A 16,271-nucleotide genomic window follows, 5' to 3' on the forward strand; every position below is an offset into this window, starting at 1 on the left:
GAAATGCTAACTGATGAGCAGCGAAGAACAACTCTGACTCTAAATTATACTCCTAAGCATTGATAAATTGAATTACATACTTTGTGTTCTGTAGTAAAATTTTACTAGAGTAGAAGTTAACAATGATACCTGATTTGTGATAGGGAGCATTGTTTTACCTTTCTAAAAAGAGAAGTTGTTTGTTTGTTTTTTTAAAGGAAATTCAGTGGGAAGAGAGGTATGTTCATTAAAAAAGGGAGGTATCTTTGCTATTTGTGGTATTAAACATTAACCCAACCTTTTTTGCCTCAATAGGTATACAAAGCTCGGATATGCCGGTAATACTGAACCCCAGTTCATTATTCCTTCATGTGAGTATTTTTTACCTGTGTATGAATGCTGAAGTTACACTGAGAGTTTCTGTAACATGCTATGTAAAAAAAACCCAAACAAACCACCAGTTAAAAATGAGCGACTTGAAAAGACCTCTGAGTGATGACACAGAGTGATAGCATGGTTCTATTCTCTTCTGCTATGGATGCTCAGTTTAGAAAGATAGATTCATTAAAATGGTATAATAATATTTGAAGTTAATATCTTGGAAATTGAAACCCTATTGAAATACGGTAGTGTGGCTATATTTACTTTTTGGAAGGTTTTCCCCTTATTAGGGACTTCCAGGTTAAAGTTTAGTTGGTAGTAACTAGAAAAAAAATTTAAATTGAATGTTTTAATATCGTTGGGGTTTAAAATGTTATACTTCCCAGGTATTTTTCAGTACTGCAGCTGTGTTACTTAATTTACTATGTTTGGTAAATAGAACAAGAAAACATTTGATTTTTTTTTTTTACATGTAAAATTGCTTATTTGTTCCCCGTCTTCTGAACTGTTTCTCCCCCTTGAAGTGATAGGGCTCTACTCTAGAGAGTGGAATTCAATCAGCTTCCTTTAGAAATGCTTCACCTTTTGATCTCCTACACTACTTGGCATTTTGCCATTGTTCTTCTGTGCCGAAATAAACACGTATTACATCCTGGTAAAAAGGAATAATTAGTACACGCAGTTTTCCTTGTAAATGCAACAGGAAAAAAGCTAGAATAATACTTAAGTATAGTCACTGTAAAATAGAACTTGGTAATTCAGGCTCTATGTTAATTTTTGTAGAAAACATGCTTCAAAAAGCAATTTTCATGGAAAGCTAAGGTTAATTCACTTAATGCATTCTCCTGTTTTCATTCAAGTGAGAGAATCATTTCACTCTCTTATATATTGGCTTCTAATAGGTAGTTCTTAATTTGTTTGGTTTTCCAAATTAATTTCATTTGGTTTATGTCAGTGGCATATAAAAGACACTCTACAGTTTTGTTTCTCACACAAAAATTAGTTTTAATGTTAGATTTAAAAAGTTACTGAACCATTGGAAAAAACCTTACATTGCTCTTGAAACTTCATAGACATCTTTAATTTAAAAACAGGCAAATGGTTATTTTATTTAATTTCAGATACATAGGGTTTAAATACTTTTTCTGCATCTTCAGATTTGCTTTATTTAATTTTAAAATCAGTTTCTTCTTCCAAAAAAGAAGAGATATCATGACACTGTAAACAAATTCTGGGAATGCAATGGCCTGTCAGATCATTAAGCAGAGAAATTGGTACAACAGGGACGCTATTAAAGTAGAAGAGAAAGGGGGGAAATGAGATTTTTTTTTTACACCTTTTTGATATAGTGTGGTGTATTAAAAAAAGAAAAGGAGAAAAAAAAGCGCTCTAGTCTAGATATTCCTACAGCTGAAATAGTCCTCGACGGCAATTTTCTTAATGAAAAAGGCATTTTTCTCATTTGTACTGTAATCCAAGTTTGATAATTACACTAACTGCACGAGTTTGCATTAATCTTCTGCCTCAAATGAAGTAAAATTGCACTTGTGTAATCCACATTAGAGAAATGAAAATAGAGTGTAGCAGTACCTAGTTTCAAAGTAAAATGTTACAAAAAACTGATCTTTTCAAAGCACTTTGGTGTCTTTAATTTCCTTAATATTATCCCCAGTGGAAAAATGGTTTGGTTTCTCCTTTGACTACCAGCGATGGTGGTTGAATGTTATCAGTTTGATTCTCTAAAAATTGTTTGCTGTTAAACAGGTTCGAGCAGCATTCCTTCTACCTTGTTCGCTTGCTGCTTATCTTACTCACTCCTGCTCTTAACAAATTTTTATCTCCCACTCCTCTCTTATGTTGTGTTCTTGATTTAATTCTGAATATGCTTCTGTAGAGATGACAAATGCTTGCTTGAAAAGCGAGGTAAATGAGAATACATTGGGCCAATTTTTTGAAGAGACTTGGGTTCACTGCTTTCTTCCCTGGCTGCTTTTTAGATCTTAGCAGTTCATTAATTTTGCTTGATTTTTATTCACTTAATCCTTTTTTCCTGCTGTGTGTTAAAATAGGAGTCAACTTCTTCCCATTACCCAGTAGTTCTCTTGATTTGTCATCTATTTCAGTTTACCTATGATACTTCACATGTTAGATGGCCTTTTCTTCACATTTAAAGGAAAAAAAAAAATATGGCTTGAGTAGTGGTTAAGCACAAAAATTGATTTCATGCAAGTATGTCCTCTTTTTTCTAAAAGCTCTTAATTCTTGTGCCAAGCAAACCAAAGGCAAATGCTCTGAGATACTGCTGGAGTGCTGCCTGTCTTCAGATACTGTGGTAGCCTAGCTCTGGTTTTAGCAAGATTTATTTTCCTGTTTGTATTTTCAGGATATGATTCTTGATTCAGGTTGTTTCCTTCTCATTTCTGACTTTCCGAATAAGGACTGAACAGGCTAGTCTCAAGGTCAGCAAAATATTGAGAGCTCCCATCTTGATTCAGGCTCATAACAGGGTGAAACGGCTTTGATTTGAAAGTTTCTATAATCCTGTGGCAAGTGATGGCATCTTACTTGAAAGTTCTTGAAAATCATGCACATCTGGACAGAAAAACTTCCCAAAATGTGTGAGCCCTGTAATGATGACTTGAAAAATATTTGGCAAGATTCTTCTTTTCACTTGCATCAAACACTGGCCTTGCGACATGTCCTTCCCCATGATTTTAGCTTCTACTTCCTATCTACCCCCCATGCTTTCAGCTTCCTCCAGCCTCTTGCTTCCTCTCTGCTCTCCTGTAAGCTGCTACAGAAGTTAAAGTACGACTCAGTTTTCTTCCTGAAGAGCTCAAAATAATGTCTTCTGTTTTATCCTGTTCAGTCTTTCATAACATCTAACTTCAGCTGCGCAGCTCTGCTTTTGTTGCTCTTTATGGGAGGAGAAGGGAGAAGGATGGGGAGCATCAGTGACTAACGGGGCTTTACCCTAGCATGCTGTTGACTTCCAAATCCTGTACCTGTGCTGCCCTGTGTCCAGTGGGCTTGAGCCTGCAGCAGCTGTTCTCGTAACTTTTGTTAATCTTGGTTGTGAGCAAACAGAACTTCTTACTGAAGGTGAGAATTAGCAAAATAATTCTGTTTTTGAAAGAGCTGTTGGATCATGACCTTTGAATATTTGAGGCTGATATTAATGCCTCTTACATATATGAATTTCCTCATTTGTGTAAAGGATTGTGTTTAAAGGCAATTAGCAAGACTTGAAAAAATAGAGCAGGTATTGCTGGCACTGCAAACCTGTTAGCCAGGGGGCTGATGCGAAAGATTAGGGAAGGGAACACCTGTGTTCCTGTGATATCTAATCACTGATCCATCTTTTCAGGATCCTGTATTTAGCCTTAGCCAGTATTTTTCTGATAAAAACTTTTTTATTTATTTGTGTTGAGTAATTATCCTGGAAGGAATAAATTGCCAAGATACAACCTCTTAACTTTTGCCAGTTATTCCTTGAAGTGAAGGAGAAATTTACAGTCTTTCTTAAATGAAATTTTCCATGCCATTCTTGATGATAAGATAGGAGTAGGATTTAAAGGAAGAAATTAAAGATAGACTTTGTGAAAATCTGTTTTAAAGCATCTAAAGGTGCATCATGTGGCCATACAAATTTGTCCTTTTCAAAATACTCCTTTAATTTCTGTCCAATTCTCTTTTTCTGTATGCCTTAACTTTTTCTCCTACTTCTTCCTTCCTGCCTTCTTTTGTACATGTTTTTTCTTGTTTAGTTGCTATTCAGTCCCTTTTGTGTGCCATATCTCATTTTCATACTATGTCCAGAAGTGAAATTGGTGCATGTGAAGTAAAACATCAATTTATACAATGGCACATGTTTTCTTTCTTGCTCTTTATACAACTTCTACAACTGGATTCCCTTTTTTTATTATTATTAGAGGAGTGTGCAGAAAATGAAAACACTTGTTGAATAAAATGAGATCTGTAGGGATTCCCTTAGCCGTTCTTTTTATATTTTATCTCTCTGATTGCATGTTGACTGTCTAACAATTAAATCTGCATTTAGATCTGTATTGATTACTGACATAAATCATAGTTATGTTTACCTATGATTAGAATTCAAATTGTCTGTGTTTCATTTAGCTTTTCTGTGCTTATAGCTGAAACAAAGGATGAGTACAATTACAGTGTGTTCCTATTCTTGAATATTGGGGTTTTCTTTTTTTAGTGCAGTGTATATGATCTACAATATTGTTTGTGTTCTCTGTTAAAGGTATTGCTATCAAAGAATCCGCAAAAGTGGTTGATCAAGCACAAAGGAGGGTTTTGAAAGGTGTTGATGATTTAGACTTCTTTATCGGGGATGAAGCAATAGAAAAACCAACTTATGCAACCAAGGTATTAAGAGAAATGTTTAAAATAATTTTCCAACACTCTTTAGAAACCATCAGCTATACAGTAAACAGCTTCTTATGAATGCTTTTTGGTTAATTTTAATCTTATTTTCTTATTAACTCTGTTTTAATGGAAAATAAGGTTCGGTATTAGTTTTGTTGACTTTCAGGACCCTGTGGGAATTTGCAAAAAAGTATGTGAATATATATTTCTTTTGAAGTGAAGGGAGGCTGGGAGAGTGTTAAGTGGAAATACCACATTCTTTCATGTTCCTTGGCATCTTCTATCAGCAACATCAGAGTCAGGATGCTGGGCTAGGGGGAATCTTTGGTTTATCCTAGTGCCACTGTTCCGTTGTACTGAGAAAAGCGCAATGTATTGTCTCAGCTGTTTGAAATTCAGATTCCAACCTCAAACAGGTGTCAGATCAAGATAGGGAAAACCTAATGCAAGGTGTCTTGCATACGTAGATCATATATGCTTTTACTGCAGTTGAAAACATTGATATTTCTTTTTCCCTTTCTTTTGTTTCCAATTATATTCTGATATTCTTCTGCAACAGTGGCCCATCCGCCATGGTATAGTTGAAGACTGGGACTTGATGGAGAGGTTTATGGAGCAAGTAATCTTTAAGTATCTAAGGGCAGAACCCGAGGATCATTATTTTCTTTTGGTGGGTAAAACTATGTCCTACTTATGAAATTGCATATGACTAGTAAGAATGTTTGTGCTGAGTTATGTAGTTCTTAAATATGAATATGCTCATCTTGAAAACTAAAGTAAATGTAAATTACCTGAAACTTTCCTGACCTGGCTTATCCCATCTAGGTTTTCTAATTTTCTAAAGGTGTCAGAGTATCTGAACTGCAAACTTTTTTCTATTCTCTTCTAATTTCCCTCCAAACTGCATCTGCTCTATCTCTTTTTTCTATTACTTATCCATTGAATTCAATAACCATGTTTACATTTTTGAGGCAAAAAAAGTACCTGTGTGTTTTGAATTGACATTAATTTCAATTATTTTGTTTTTACAATGCCACCACCTGAATGATGTGTCTAGACAGTGAAATTGTGGGTGTGGGGTTTTTTTTGTGAAATCAGAAGGATTGATTGTCATATTTGGGCAAATTAGATCTGAATTAAGGTCAATGTTACTCTGAAGCAAGTGCTATTCCTTAGTATATTATTTAAGGGCATTGCAATAGGCAGTTTGTTTTAGTCTGTTTATAGAGCAAGTTTGGAATTAGAAGTGTTGGCCATACTTGTTAAAGAACATCTAATGCAACTGTCTCCTTGAAAGCAGGTCTAATTAGATCCAGTTGCCCAAGGCTATGTCCAACCAAGCTTTGAGTATCTCCAAGGATCAGGATGCCATATCAACTCTGGCCCTTTTCTCGATATTTGACCACCCTCATGTTACCTTTTTTCCTCCTAATACCTGCTTAGGATTTCTCATGTTGCAGCTTGTCTCCATGGCCTCTTGTCCTTATCACCTTTGAAGAGCCTGGCTCCCTCCTCTGTTTATCATCCTATTACATAGTTGATGCAATGGAAGAGTGATTTTTTCTTTTTTTTCCCCCCCCCACCCTCTTGAATATTCTGTAGCATTATCCAAAATGCTCTTTCAGAGGAGAGACTTAATATTAAGTATGTTTGGTGTTTTAATGGAAACTATAGCATACTATTATAGCACACTGTGTGTTTGCTAGCTTCTCTGTTGAATATGGTTCTACAGCTGGTCATATCAACTTGTTTTATAGTGATGGCTTTCTGAACAAAACCAGCTTTTTTCTTTAATGAATCACTTAAATTTTTTTAAAATAATTGTCATTCTTTAAATGTGCCAAACTACATCCTTTGACATTTTTAGGTTGATAGTCCTTGATTCTTTCAGTGAAATCAAAAGTTGTGATGAGCTAACCAACCCACGAAGGGGGCCATCAATGCAAATTCTTAACCAGTAATTACTATAATGTTTTCATTGCACTTCTGTATTTCTGTTTTCACTCTAATCAACATGTTTTTGCAATGCAGTCTGCATAAATTCTGTTATTGTCAGAGGAGTTTCTAGATTTTCTTAATTGCACTATTTGCCTTTAAAAGCACCCTTTGCACTTTACTATTTTTACATGCTGTTGTTGTTGGATGACTCATCTTTCAAAATCTAGGATTCGGTAATTTTTTTTGTTTTTTAAAGTCAAGTGTTTGATTTGAATGTAAGTAAAACTTGTGGGTTTTTTTTGTCTCACAGACTGAGCCTCCATTAAATACTCCAGAAAATAGAGAATATACTGCTGAAATCATGTTCGAGTCTTTCAATGTTCCAGGGCTATATATTGCTGTTCAGGTAAGGGCAGGGCTGTTGAAAGTTAGAGCTACAGTATTTCTCCTTGAGCTAAAACTAACTTCACTATGAAAACTGTATGAGTGGTGTTTGGGATACTTTTACGTACTTTTGCTTAGAAGGTTCACCACTAGATGTTTGGTATGCATTGATTCTGTGCTCTTCTAGCTAGGTACTGTTCCTTTGTTACCTGTATAGAAGGCGGCCTCTAACCAATAGAATATAATATCTGTTGCATCATAAATAAACAAAAAAACTCAACCCAGCACATCACCGTAATGGTATTAGGCCAAGAATTTAATCCTCTCCATATGAAGTTGCAAAAAAGATGTTTGTTTGAACATGGCTAAAAAAGCATCAGGAGTCAAAAACCACATTTATGTAGCCTCTTTTTCATAAGCTGTTGTGTACACATACATAACATTACTAAATCTGTTTTCATGCTGTAAGTTACCATGAGGGTGTCAGTCTGGGTATTGTTGGGGGGGGGCGGGTAGTGGAAGGGTGGGATCTGCAATGCAGTGCTTTTATGAAGATTTGGGTTTTGTGTGTGTTCTTTTACAAGGCTGTCCTTGCCTTAGCTGCATCTTGGACGTCAAGACAAGTAGGAGAACGAACACTGACCGGCACAGTTATAGACAGTGGTGATGGTGTCACTCATGTTATTCCTGTTGTAAGTATACATCAAAACTATAGAAAGAGTTTAACCAGAGAACAGTTTGTCCTGTAACTTCTCTGAAGCTTACACTTACACAGACTGAAGTATAGCTAGGAATCTTCAAAAATGTCAGATTAATTTCCAGGGTTGTGGGTGTGGGTTTTTTGTTTATTTTATGGTGCAGAAACTCTCAAAGAACTTTTCTGCACCCGGAGTTTGTCACGGAATATTGTCTCTCAGTGACTTATCTTAAAAGGTGATTTGCCAAGGCCGTGCTAAGTGATCAATGAAATTGTATTGCTTTATCATATTTCTATCTTGTTTTCCTGGTAAGAGGGAATATGCTTTTTACAGTAGTCAGTCCAAAAGGTTTGAAAACCTTTTCTGTTTAATTCAGTCAATTCATCTATAAAATAGAAATAATACAAAATATTTGAGGGCAGATGTAGTATTATTAACAATTTTTCTCCCTCTGTTGACCAATGCTTACTAGTATGCTATCATGCATCAACAATACAAGCAAAAAGAAAAAAGTTCCTACCTGACTGGGAAAAAACCCACACCTGTAAGGTTAATTAATGTTGAATATCTGTTCCAATATATCAAGTTGCTAAAAGCAAAAACTGGTATGATCATATGATGTTTTATTAAAGAATTAACATTTACAGCTGCAGTTTCTTAACTGTCAAATTATTGGTTTTGCTGTAGGTATGTATTTCCTTTTACAAAGCTATATATTTGAAATTTTATAGTTGGAACATTTAATAGTGTTCTTCAAGTGGCTGGTAATATGCTTCTCTGCCCATCTTTCCTTGGGAAGTTAAATGCGTGTCTAGGCACTAGACGCATTTTTCTTTTTGAAAATAAGTTAGATTGCAATTTTTAAGATTAAAATCTATACAATGCTTGATCATGCCACAGTAACCTCAATTGTTAAAAGTAATTTGTTATACCAAATAGTAGCATTGGTGGTGATCAAACATATGTTGTGATGTAGCAGTTTCTTGTTAATCTTGGTGGAATACAGTGGCCAAATCTTTGTTCAGACTTTTCATCCAAGATGGCATTTTTTTAATAAGATGTAGGAAACAATTGACATTTCAAACCTTTTATGGGTAAACTTTTTTAATTAGTAGTTCAAATTACTGTTTAAAACAGTTTTAACTTTTCCTGATTTGTGGGTTTGTTTTTTTTTTTTTTTAAATTGAAATAAGAGTAGGTATTCTATATCACTTGAAGTTTTAAGCTTCTTTGTAGAGTGACGTTTGCTTGATTTCTGGAACTTCTAAACATGTTGAACAAATTGACAGAAGTAGTATCCCACTATTATACTAAAACAGATAAAGAAGAATTAACAAACGCTTATCTCTATAGTGAAGCTAACAATAGTAGTACGTTTTTTATGACTTACTATTTTCTATGTTAGAAAGAACATTTTATATGAATGTAAAGTGTATATAGGAAATTTTAAGCATTTAATATTAGTGTGATATCTGGATTCATCTGTTTGGAGGTAGCAGGTCTGGTGAGGTTGAAGGCCAGTCTTGAATACTTTTGGTTTCTGCATTTAGACCAGATATTTTTAATGCCCCGCTACTGGCCTCCAAGACGAGTGTTACTTACAAGGGTAGACTGATGAATGAGTATGGGCCAGTCTGATGTTCTAAGCAGTCTCAATTAACGTGCTGAAATGATGCATTTTCTCCCTGCTTTCAGAAAATTAATTTTGGTTCATGTGGATTGTAATGTCTTACATCAGTGGCTATGACTGCAGAGCCACATCATTTATTCTAAAGTAATATTTCATGATACAAGGTTCCTTGACCTTTTTGGTAAAAGTAACCTCATTTTGAAGAGAAAATAAAGGCCAAGGAATAGTGAGTATAGCTATTTGTCTGCCTTATGTACTAGTGACCTTTCTGCTCCTCCTAACCTTGTAAGAATTATGAACCAATGCAAAGCGAAACACTTTTAACAGGTAAAATAAGGCTACTGAAGATTGGATTTCTGGTAATTAAATGAGCCAGTCTTAAAGGGCTTCAACCTCACTATCACGGGTAGTGAATAGGCGTTTAGACTCCATGTCTTTCTCTGTCCCTCTTAACCTTTGTTGAAAGGAGTGTTCCTGTCAATACCTTTCTCCCAAGTAACTTTATTTACAGGCTGAAGGGTACGTGATTGGCAGCTGTATCAAACACATTCCAATTGCGGGGCGAGATATAACATACTTCATTCAGCAGTTGCTGAGGGAGCGAGAAGTAGGAATTCCTCCTGAACAATCCTTGGAAACAGCTAAAGCAGTGAAGGTAATGTGACCACTGTGGATGTTAAGGTTATTTTAGATCAGAGCTAGATAGATATTTTTAAAATACAATAATCTCTTAAAATCATTATCCTTCCAAGTAATGGTGCTTTCTAAATAATACAAAAATGTCTAAATAATAACATGAAATACCTAAAAACTTCAGGTATACAGTTGGGTTATACTCAGTTTGTCCTAGAATTTCACTCTTCGCTTGTCTCCCCTTTCTCCTCCCTTTTCATTATTATTACTATTATAATATTCAGTAGGAAATGTTCTTGGTGGGATGCGTAATGTAAAGAGCTGTAATTACTCTTTTATTCTTTCTGAATGTTGATATGTTCTTTTTTGTAGTACAAAGCTATTCTGAAAGACATTCAGCTTAAAGTACACTTAAACCTTGTTTCTATGGCAATTCTTCAATATACTTTAGAACTCGTTTCTCACCGTCGTAGCAGTTTAGAGGAAAAATAGAAGAAAAGTAATTTGGCTCAGCAAGATGTGCCCCTTTCAGTGCCACACGGAAATGATTTGTAGTAGCAGAGCCATTATCTTAACTGTATACAGTAAATGTCAGTTCAACTGTTTTTGAGGCCTATTCTGTATCTGCCAGTTTAAAACTCTTATTATTAAAATTTTAAATTACTACACTTTAAAATAAAGTTCATACCATCTTCTCTGCTATACTTAAGAAGATACTTCTAACTGTACATATTCAATTTTCAGGAACGCTTTAGTTATGTTTGCCCTGACTTAGTAAAAGAATTTAACAAGTATGACACAGATGGTACAAAGTGGATTAAACAGTATACTGGAATTAATGCTATCTCAAAGAAAGAATTTACCATTGATGTTGGCTATGAGAGATTCCTGGGGCCAGAGATTTTCTTCCATCCTGAGGTAAGTTGGTTTGAATTGTCTGCACTTTTTGTTTTAGGTGCATTTTAGATGATAGCATGTAAATAGTATTTGCAACCTTGTAAAGAAGTGGTTATCCCGACTTACATTTCTCCTTATTTGTAAGTAGATACCAGCTATTGTTGTAATTCAACGTGGTTTTGATTTCTGTTGCTAGTCATCTTTATACAAATTCAAGTTGATATCTAAACAAAGCACTATATTTTAATTTTTTAAAGTAAATGGATTACTAAACCCGTATTTTCTTCTTCCGATTTTCAATAGAATTTCCAGGTCTCACTACATGGGACCCTGTTTTCTTACCTGTCTGTCTGAAAAGTCATGTTTCTAATTATTCTGTCTTCTTGCCTTTATACCCTCAGTCTCTCTTCCAGTGTTGGGAAAAAATAAAAGGGAATAAAGCCTCTTTTTTTTTTTTCTTTTTTTAATCCCCTGAATCCCTCTCTACATTCTTTTGCAGCTTTTTTCATGTTGCACTGTTTTGCTCTGGTGCTCAGCATCTGGGAAGGGCATGTATTCTTTGACTAGTTACGGTTAACAAAAACTATATAAGAGAATAGCTGGCAAAATGGCTACTTTAGGTTTATTATTCTTTCAAACCTTTTATAAATGGCAGCAAAAAATAGCTAACAGAACTATTTCCATTATTAGTTTTCATTACATCTTTAGTATAATAGGATGGTTCTTTCTCTTTACCCCCTTTCCTTTGCAGTATGTGGTCCTACATGTTGAGTCGTCTGTTTTTATTCTTGATTGTAGTTTGCTAATCCTGACTTTACACAACCAATCTCAGAAGTAGTAGATGAAGTTATTCAGAATTGTCCCATTGATGTTAGACGTCCTCTGTATAAGGTCAGTAGCTATAATGAATTTTTTTGATACTTGTTTTGGAAGGATTGTGCTTTATATTGAGATATGTGTTTGAAACTCCTATTTAAAAAAAGAAACAAAACAAACAAAAAAAAACCAACAAAAAAATAACCACTTTTCTAGAAACAAGTCCAATATGCAGAAGGTTTTACGTTGTTCACTTACACTTTGTGTAAGTGATGTTTCATTACTCAAACTCTTATTTAAAAGAAAAAGAAGGGAAACATAAATCTGAGCGAAAAAAGTGAGATGTACTAAGATATAAATGGATTTTAAAGCACAGCCAATTTTATTGTGACAACCTCTTTGTGAATTCATATTCTGTCATGCTTAAATGTTAGATAGTTTAAAACTTAAAAGTAAAAGCATACCTGTTAACTGTAATTTTAAAAACTATATTTAGATACTTAAAATTTAAGAATTGGATAAAGTTGGAGACTTACGTTTTCAGAAGCAGTTAATAATTTTTGTTACTCAAAACAGAATATTGTCCTCTCTGGAGGCTCAACCATGTTCAGGGACTTTGGTCGCCGTTTACAGCGAGACTTGAAAAGGACTGTTGATGCCAGACTGAAACTTAGTGAAGAACTTAGTGGTGGCAGACTGAAGGTTAGTTCTTGCAGCTAGTGCATTTAACAAACATCTTTCTCTCCCTTGTTACCTGGAAAATGCGAAAATAACATATTGCAATGACGTTCTTGTTTGTTGAAATGTCTTCATTTTCATTTAAAGTTCTCATAGAAGCTTTTCAGAGATTCATATGTTATAGAGAATTGTAGACTGGTACTGGAAAACATTTGTATAATCCTTTCATTGTAGAAACTATAGTAGTATTTCCCCAGCTGTGCACTTGTGTTGCCAATCCACTATTATTGAACTGAATCAGTTCACCTAATGAAAGGATGGGACTTATGCCTGTTGTGTAAAAGCAGTTGGTCACTCCCCAGCTTTTTTTGTGCTTAGTGCTTATTGATGAGTTGCAAATCATCATCCTCAGTCTTTTGAACTTAAAGATACCAAGAGAGATGGAGCAAGCTCAGTGTCAAGCCACCAGGGTAGTCAGAGGACTGGAGCACTTGTCCTGTGAAGAAAGGCTGAGCGATCTGGCTTGTTTAGAGAAGAGGAGGCTTTAGGAGACTTAATAGCAGCCCCTCGGTGTATGTGGGAAGATGATCAAGAAAGTGGGACCAGGCCCTTGACAGTGCTGGGTGGTGGGCACATGAGAGACAACAGATACAAATTGAAACAAAATGCATTCAGCTTGGATAAAAGGAAAACCTTTTCACCATGGGGATAATCAGGCATTGGAACAGGCTGCCCAGAGAGGTTGCGCAGCCTCCGTCCTTGGAGGTTTTTGATATTTAGCGAGATAAAACTCTGAATAACTTCCTCTGACCTTGTAGCTGACTCTGCTTTGAGCAGGAGGCTGAACTAGAGACACTGAGGTCCCTTCCCACCTAAATTATCCTATGGTCCTATGAAATTACTATGTTTTCACTAAACTGAGTGATCTTTAATCTGTTCTTTCCACTTTTCACCTCTGATCTAACTTTTGCATTTTTTTCTGTTGACTCTGCATACATGAAAGGTATCAGCAGAGATAAAAATTATTTTGTGGTTTTTTTCCTTTTAAGGCAAGATTGAAGTAATTTTTCTCATTTGTTTTTTAGTAGTAATCTAGCTAGATGAGCTCAAACAATCCTTAAAACCCCCAGTATAGTTTCATAATATGCCATGTAGACAACTCTGAAATTTCAGTTATATACAGTTTTCTGGTTCAAGTAACCTAGTTCTTAGTTCTCCTTACTAGACTTCTACCACTTAATAAGGAAGCAGGATATGAATAAGGAAATCTGATGCAATTCTTCCTTCTTCAGAGTACTAGGCATTGCAAGTAGTCACTGGCTTGAATTTTGCTTATCTATTACAAATGATTTTTAGATACTGTTTCAAATTGTTCAGATTTCAGCAGGGTGTACTTGGAACTAAAAAATTACTTTTTTCTGAAACTGTTCTGTACGCTGCCATTTTCGTTAAGTACAAGTAAGGAATGAAGGTTTGTGTGGATATGGAGGGAAAGGGGCTAACTGGAATGAGTGTTGGAGATTTGAAAAGCATGATTGTGACTGTATTGGTCCTAGATAAACTTTCAAACAATCTGCAACTGATGCTTTGTTAAAATAGTGATATGAAACTTAAAAATTAACTCTCTGAAGTGTTTTTTTTGACAAGGGTAAGTAGTATGGATCTGTTCTTACAACTGCATGAATAAACAGTCCCTCAAGAAATTCAGCAGAAAATAGAACGTGGATAATTGGAGAGGAACACTGTATTGGAGCTCTTGGGAGAAAATTGGTGTGAATGCAAGTATCTCTTAATGTCTGATAACGTAGGTAACTGGTGATTTATAAGCAAGAGCTATCTCTTAATCTGGGTTGTACAAGAGAAAATCTGATGCTATAATTGTAAATTTACATACCCAGCGTTTAAGAAAATACTAATTTGTGAAAAGTAAGCTTGGAATATATACTCCTTTCAAAAAAGTTCTAATTTTTACTAGCAAAAGGGACTTTTAACATATTCCTTTTTTTTTTTTTTCCCGTCCCTTTTATAGCCTAAGCCCATTGATGTACAAGTCATTACACACCATATGCAAAGATATGCTGTTTGGTTTGGAGGATCAATGCTGGCTTCCACAGTAAGTTAGCTATAAAGCTGAGCATGTTTTAGTCATTCTGGGTATGCTTTTGGAGTTCTCATCTCTCCTTTCCTTCATGTTAAATGCAGTTGGGGGATTTCTGATAGGCCTCGGGGAGCAAATATAACCTTCCTGCCCCCTTTGAAATTTTTGCATTGGACTTTAAAGATTTGAAAGATCAAATGAAAGCTCAATTACAGCTTTGTGTGAGTTGTTAAATAGTGCATTTTAGTTTTGTGGCAAAATACATTGTTTGCATTGGTGTTTACCCACGCGTAATGTAATATTCATTTCAGGACTTCAAAGTTATCTGTATTTGTTTTTTTCCATTTGCTACATAAATGTTAATATTGTGCAGATAAGGTGTACATACCCTTCACTAATTTTTCTCTCCTTCCCTTTACAGCCTGAATTCTACCAAGTATGCCATACCAAAAAAGATTATGAAGAGATTGGTCCTAGCATCTGTCGTCACAACCCTGTGTTTGGAGTCATGTCTTAAAGCTGACCTCGGAGGGGTCAGGGATAGGGAGGTGGGGAGGAGGAGTCTTTCTGATTACTTGTTTGTCTGATGGCTGGTATTAAGGTAACAAACATGACTTGACAATAAGAAAAAGACCAAACACAATTAAGCAGGATTATTTTAATAAGTGTCTCAACATGCGGATGTAGTGGAAAGCCAAAATGATCACGTTTTTTCTTTAGATTGATTATTTGAACCTGTGCGTAACAAAACAAAAAAGTGGATTTTAGTTCTTTCTGTGCCCTGATATTTTGTATATTAATGAATTATCCAAGATTTGATGGGATTTGACGGTGTGTAGATAGTCAACTCTCTAATGCTTCTGTTGTACCCTTTCATGGGTGCAATGCAGGAGCTTGTTTATATTTCATACTTTTTTATACTTTGAGGAAAAATATGAATTAAAAAAACTGTAATATTTGAGGAAAAAAAAATTACCAGTGACCAACTTGAAAGTAAATTAAAAAAAAAAAGTCATGACTCCTGCAGCTAGTTCTTGCAAATCATGACCTGTCTAAATCCTGGGTTCCATACAATGCGAGTGCTTTTGGAACTAAGAAGCTAGTATCTTGGATTAACCGATGCCTGCTAGTGCTTTCTGATTACTTGGTGCATTTTCATACTATCTCTTGCTTTAAAAAAAAAAAAGTAAAGACAAGACTGTTGGACCAGTATTGCAGTTCTGTAGTGTCATTTCTAATTAAAACCAAATAATCAGGTTATCAAAACTGGTGTATTTAAAGCCTAACACCATTCCAATAAAGGCACAAAATTTCTTTTTATGTTTGCGTCAGACTTGTTAATCTCATTACATGGGAAGTTGTGAGCATGGGTTCCTACATATCCGCTATGGTTTTTGAAGAGTAAGATTGGTCTGTAAGGTAGAAATCGTTATGTGCATTGTGTAAACTGAAGTGTGAGCATTTTAGAACTGCAGTTTATATGTTCATCTAGATAGCACTTATCTGTATAAACCTAACATCTCCTCCATTGTTAGGTTTGTTCATCTACTTTGTTCTGTAACTTTTTCCCCCCACTTTCTTTCAAGTGGTGGTATACAGGAGACAGCACTGCGTTTTATATCTCTGTGGGTTTTCTGCAAGAAAATACCATGTAGATAAAAATAAAGTGAAAACAATCTCTTTCTCATTCTTTCTAGGAAGAACTCTTCATATATATTGAATAAAATTACTTACAATTTCTGTTAAT

At 35.1% G+C, this 16,271-nt stretch overlaps 1 protein-coding gene across 1 annotated transcript in view; it reads left to right on the plus strand.

Moving 5' to 3' along the window:
- The window catches only part of ACTR3 (actin related protein 3), a 32,215-nt gene extending 16,025 nt beyond the window's left edge, over nt 1-16,190 (plus strand). The window contains exons 2-12 of the mRNA XM_059820826.1: nt 295-350; nt 4,628-4,752; nt 5,312-5,422; nt 7,001-7,096; nt 7,659-7,766; nt 9,914-10,057; nt 10,780-10,953; nt 11,731-11,823; nt 12,325-12,450; nt 14,456-14,539; nt 14,946-16,190. Of these exons, the coding sequence (XP_059676809.1) occupies nt 295-350; nt 4,628-4,752; nt 5,312-5,422; nt 7,001-7,096; nt 7,659-7,766; nt 9,914-10,057; nt 10,780-10,953; nt 11,731-11,823; nt 12,325-12,450; nt 14,456-14,539; nt 14,946-15,041 (1,213 nt within the window). The 3' untranslated portion in view covers nt 15,042-16,190. The remainder of the gene's footprint in view (nt 1-294; nt 351-4,627; nt 4,753-5,311; nt 5,423-7,000; nt 7,097-7,658; nt 7,767-9,913; nt 10,058-10,779; nt 10,954-11,730; nt 11,824-12,324; nt 12,451-14,455; nt 14,540-14,945) is intronic.
- The last annotated feature ends 81 nt before the right edge of the window (nt 16,191-16,271 follow it).

Source organism: Gavia stellata, chromosome 8, assembly GCF_030936135.1.
Source record: "Gavia stellata isolate bGavSte3 chromosome 8, bGavSte3.hap2, whole genome shotgun sequence".
Lineage (NCBI taxonomy): Eukaryota > Metazoa > Chordata > Aves > Gaviiformes > Gaviidae > Gavia > Gavia stellata.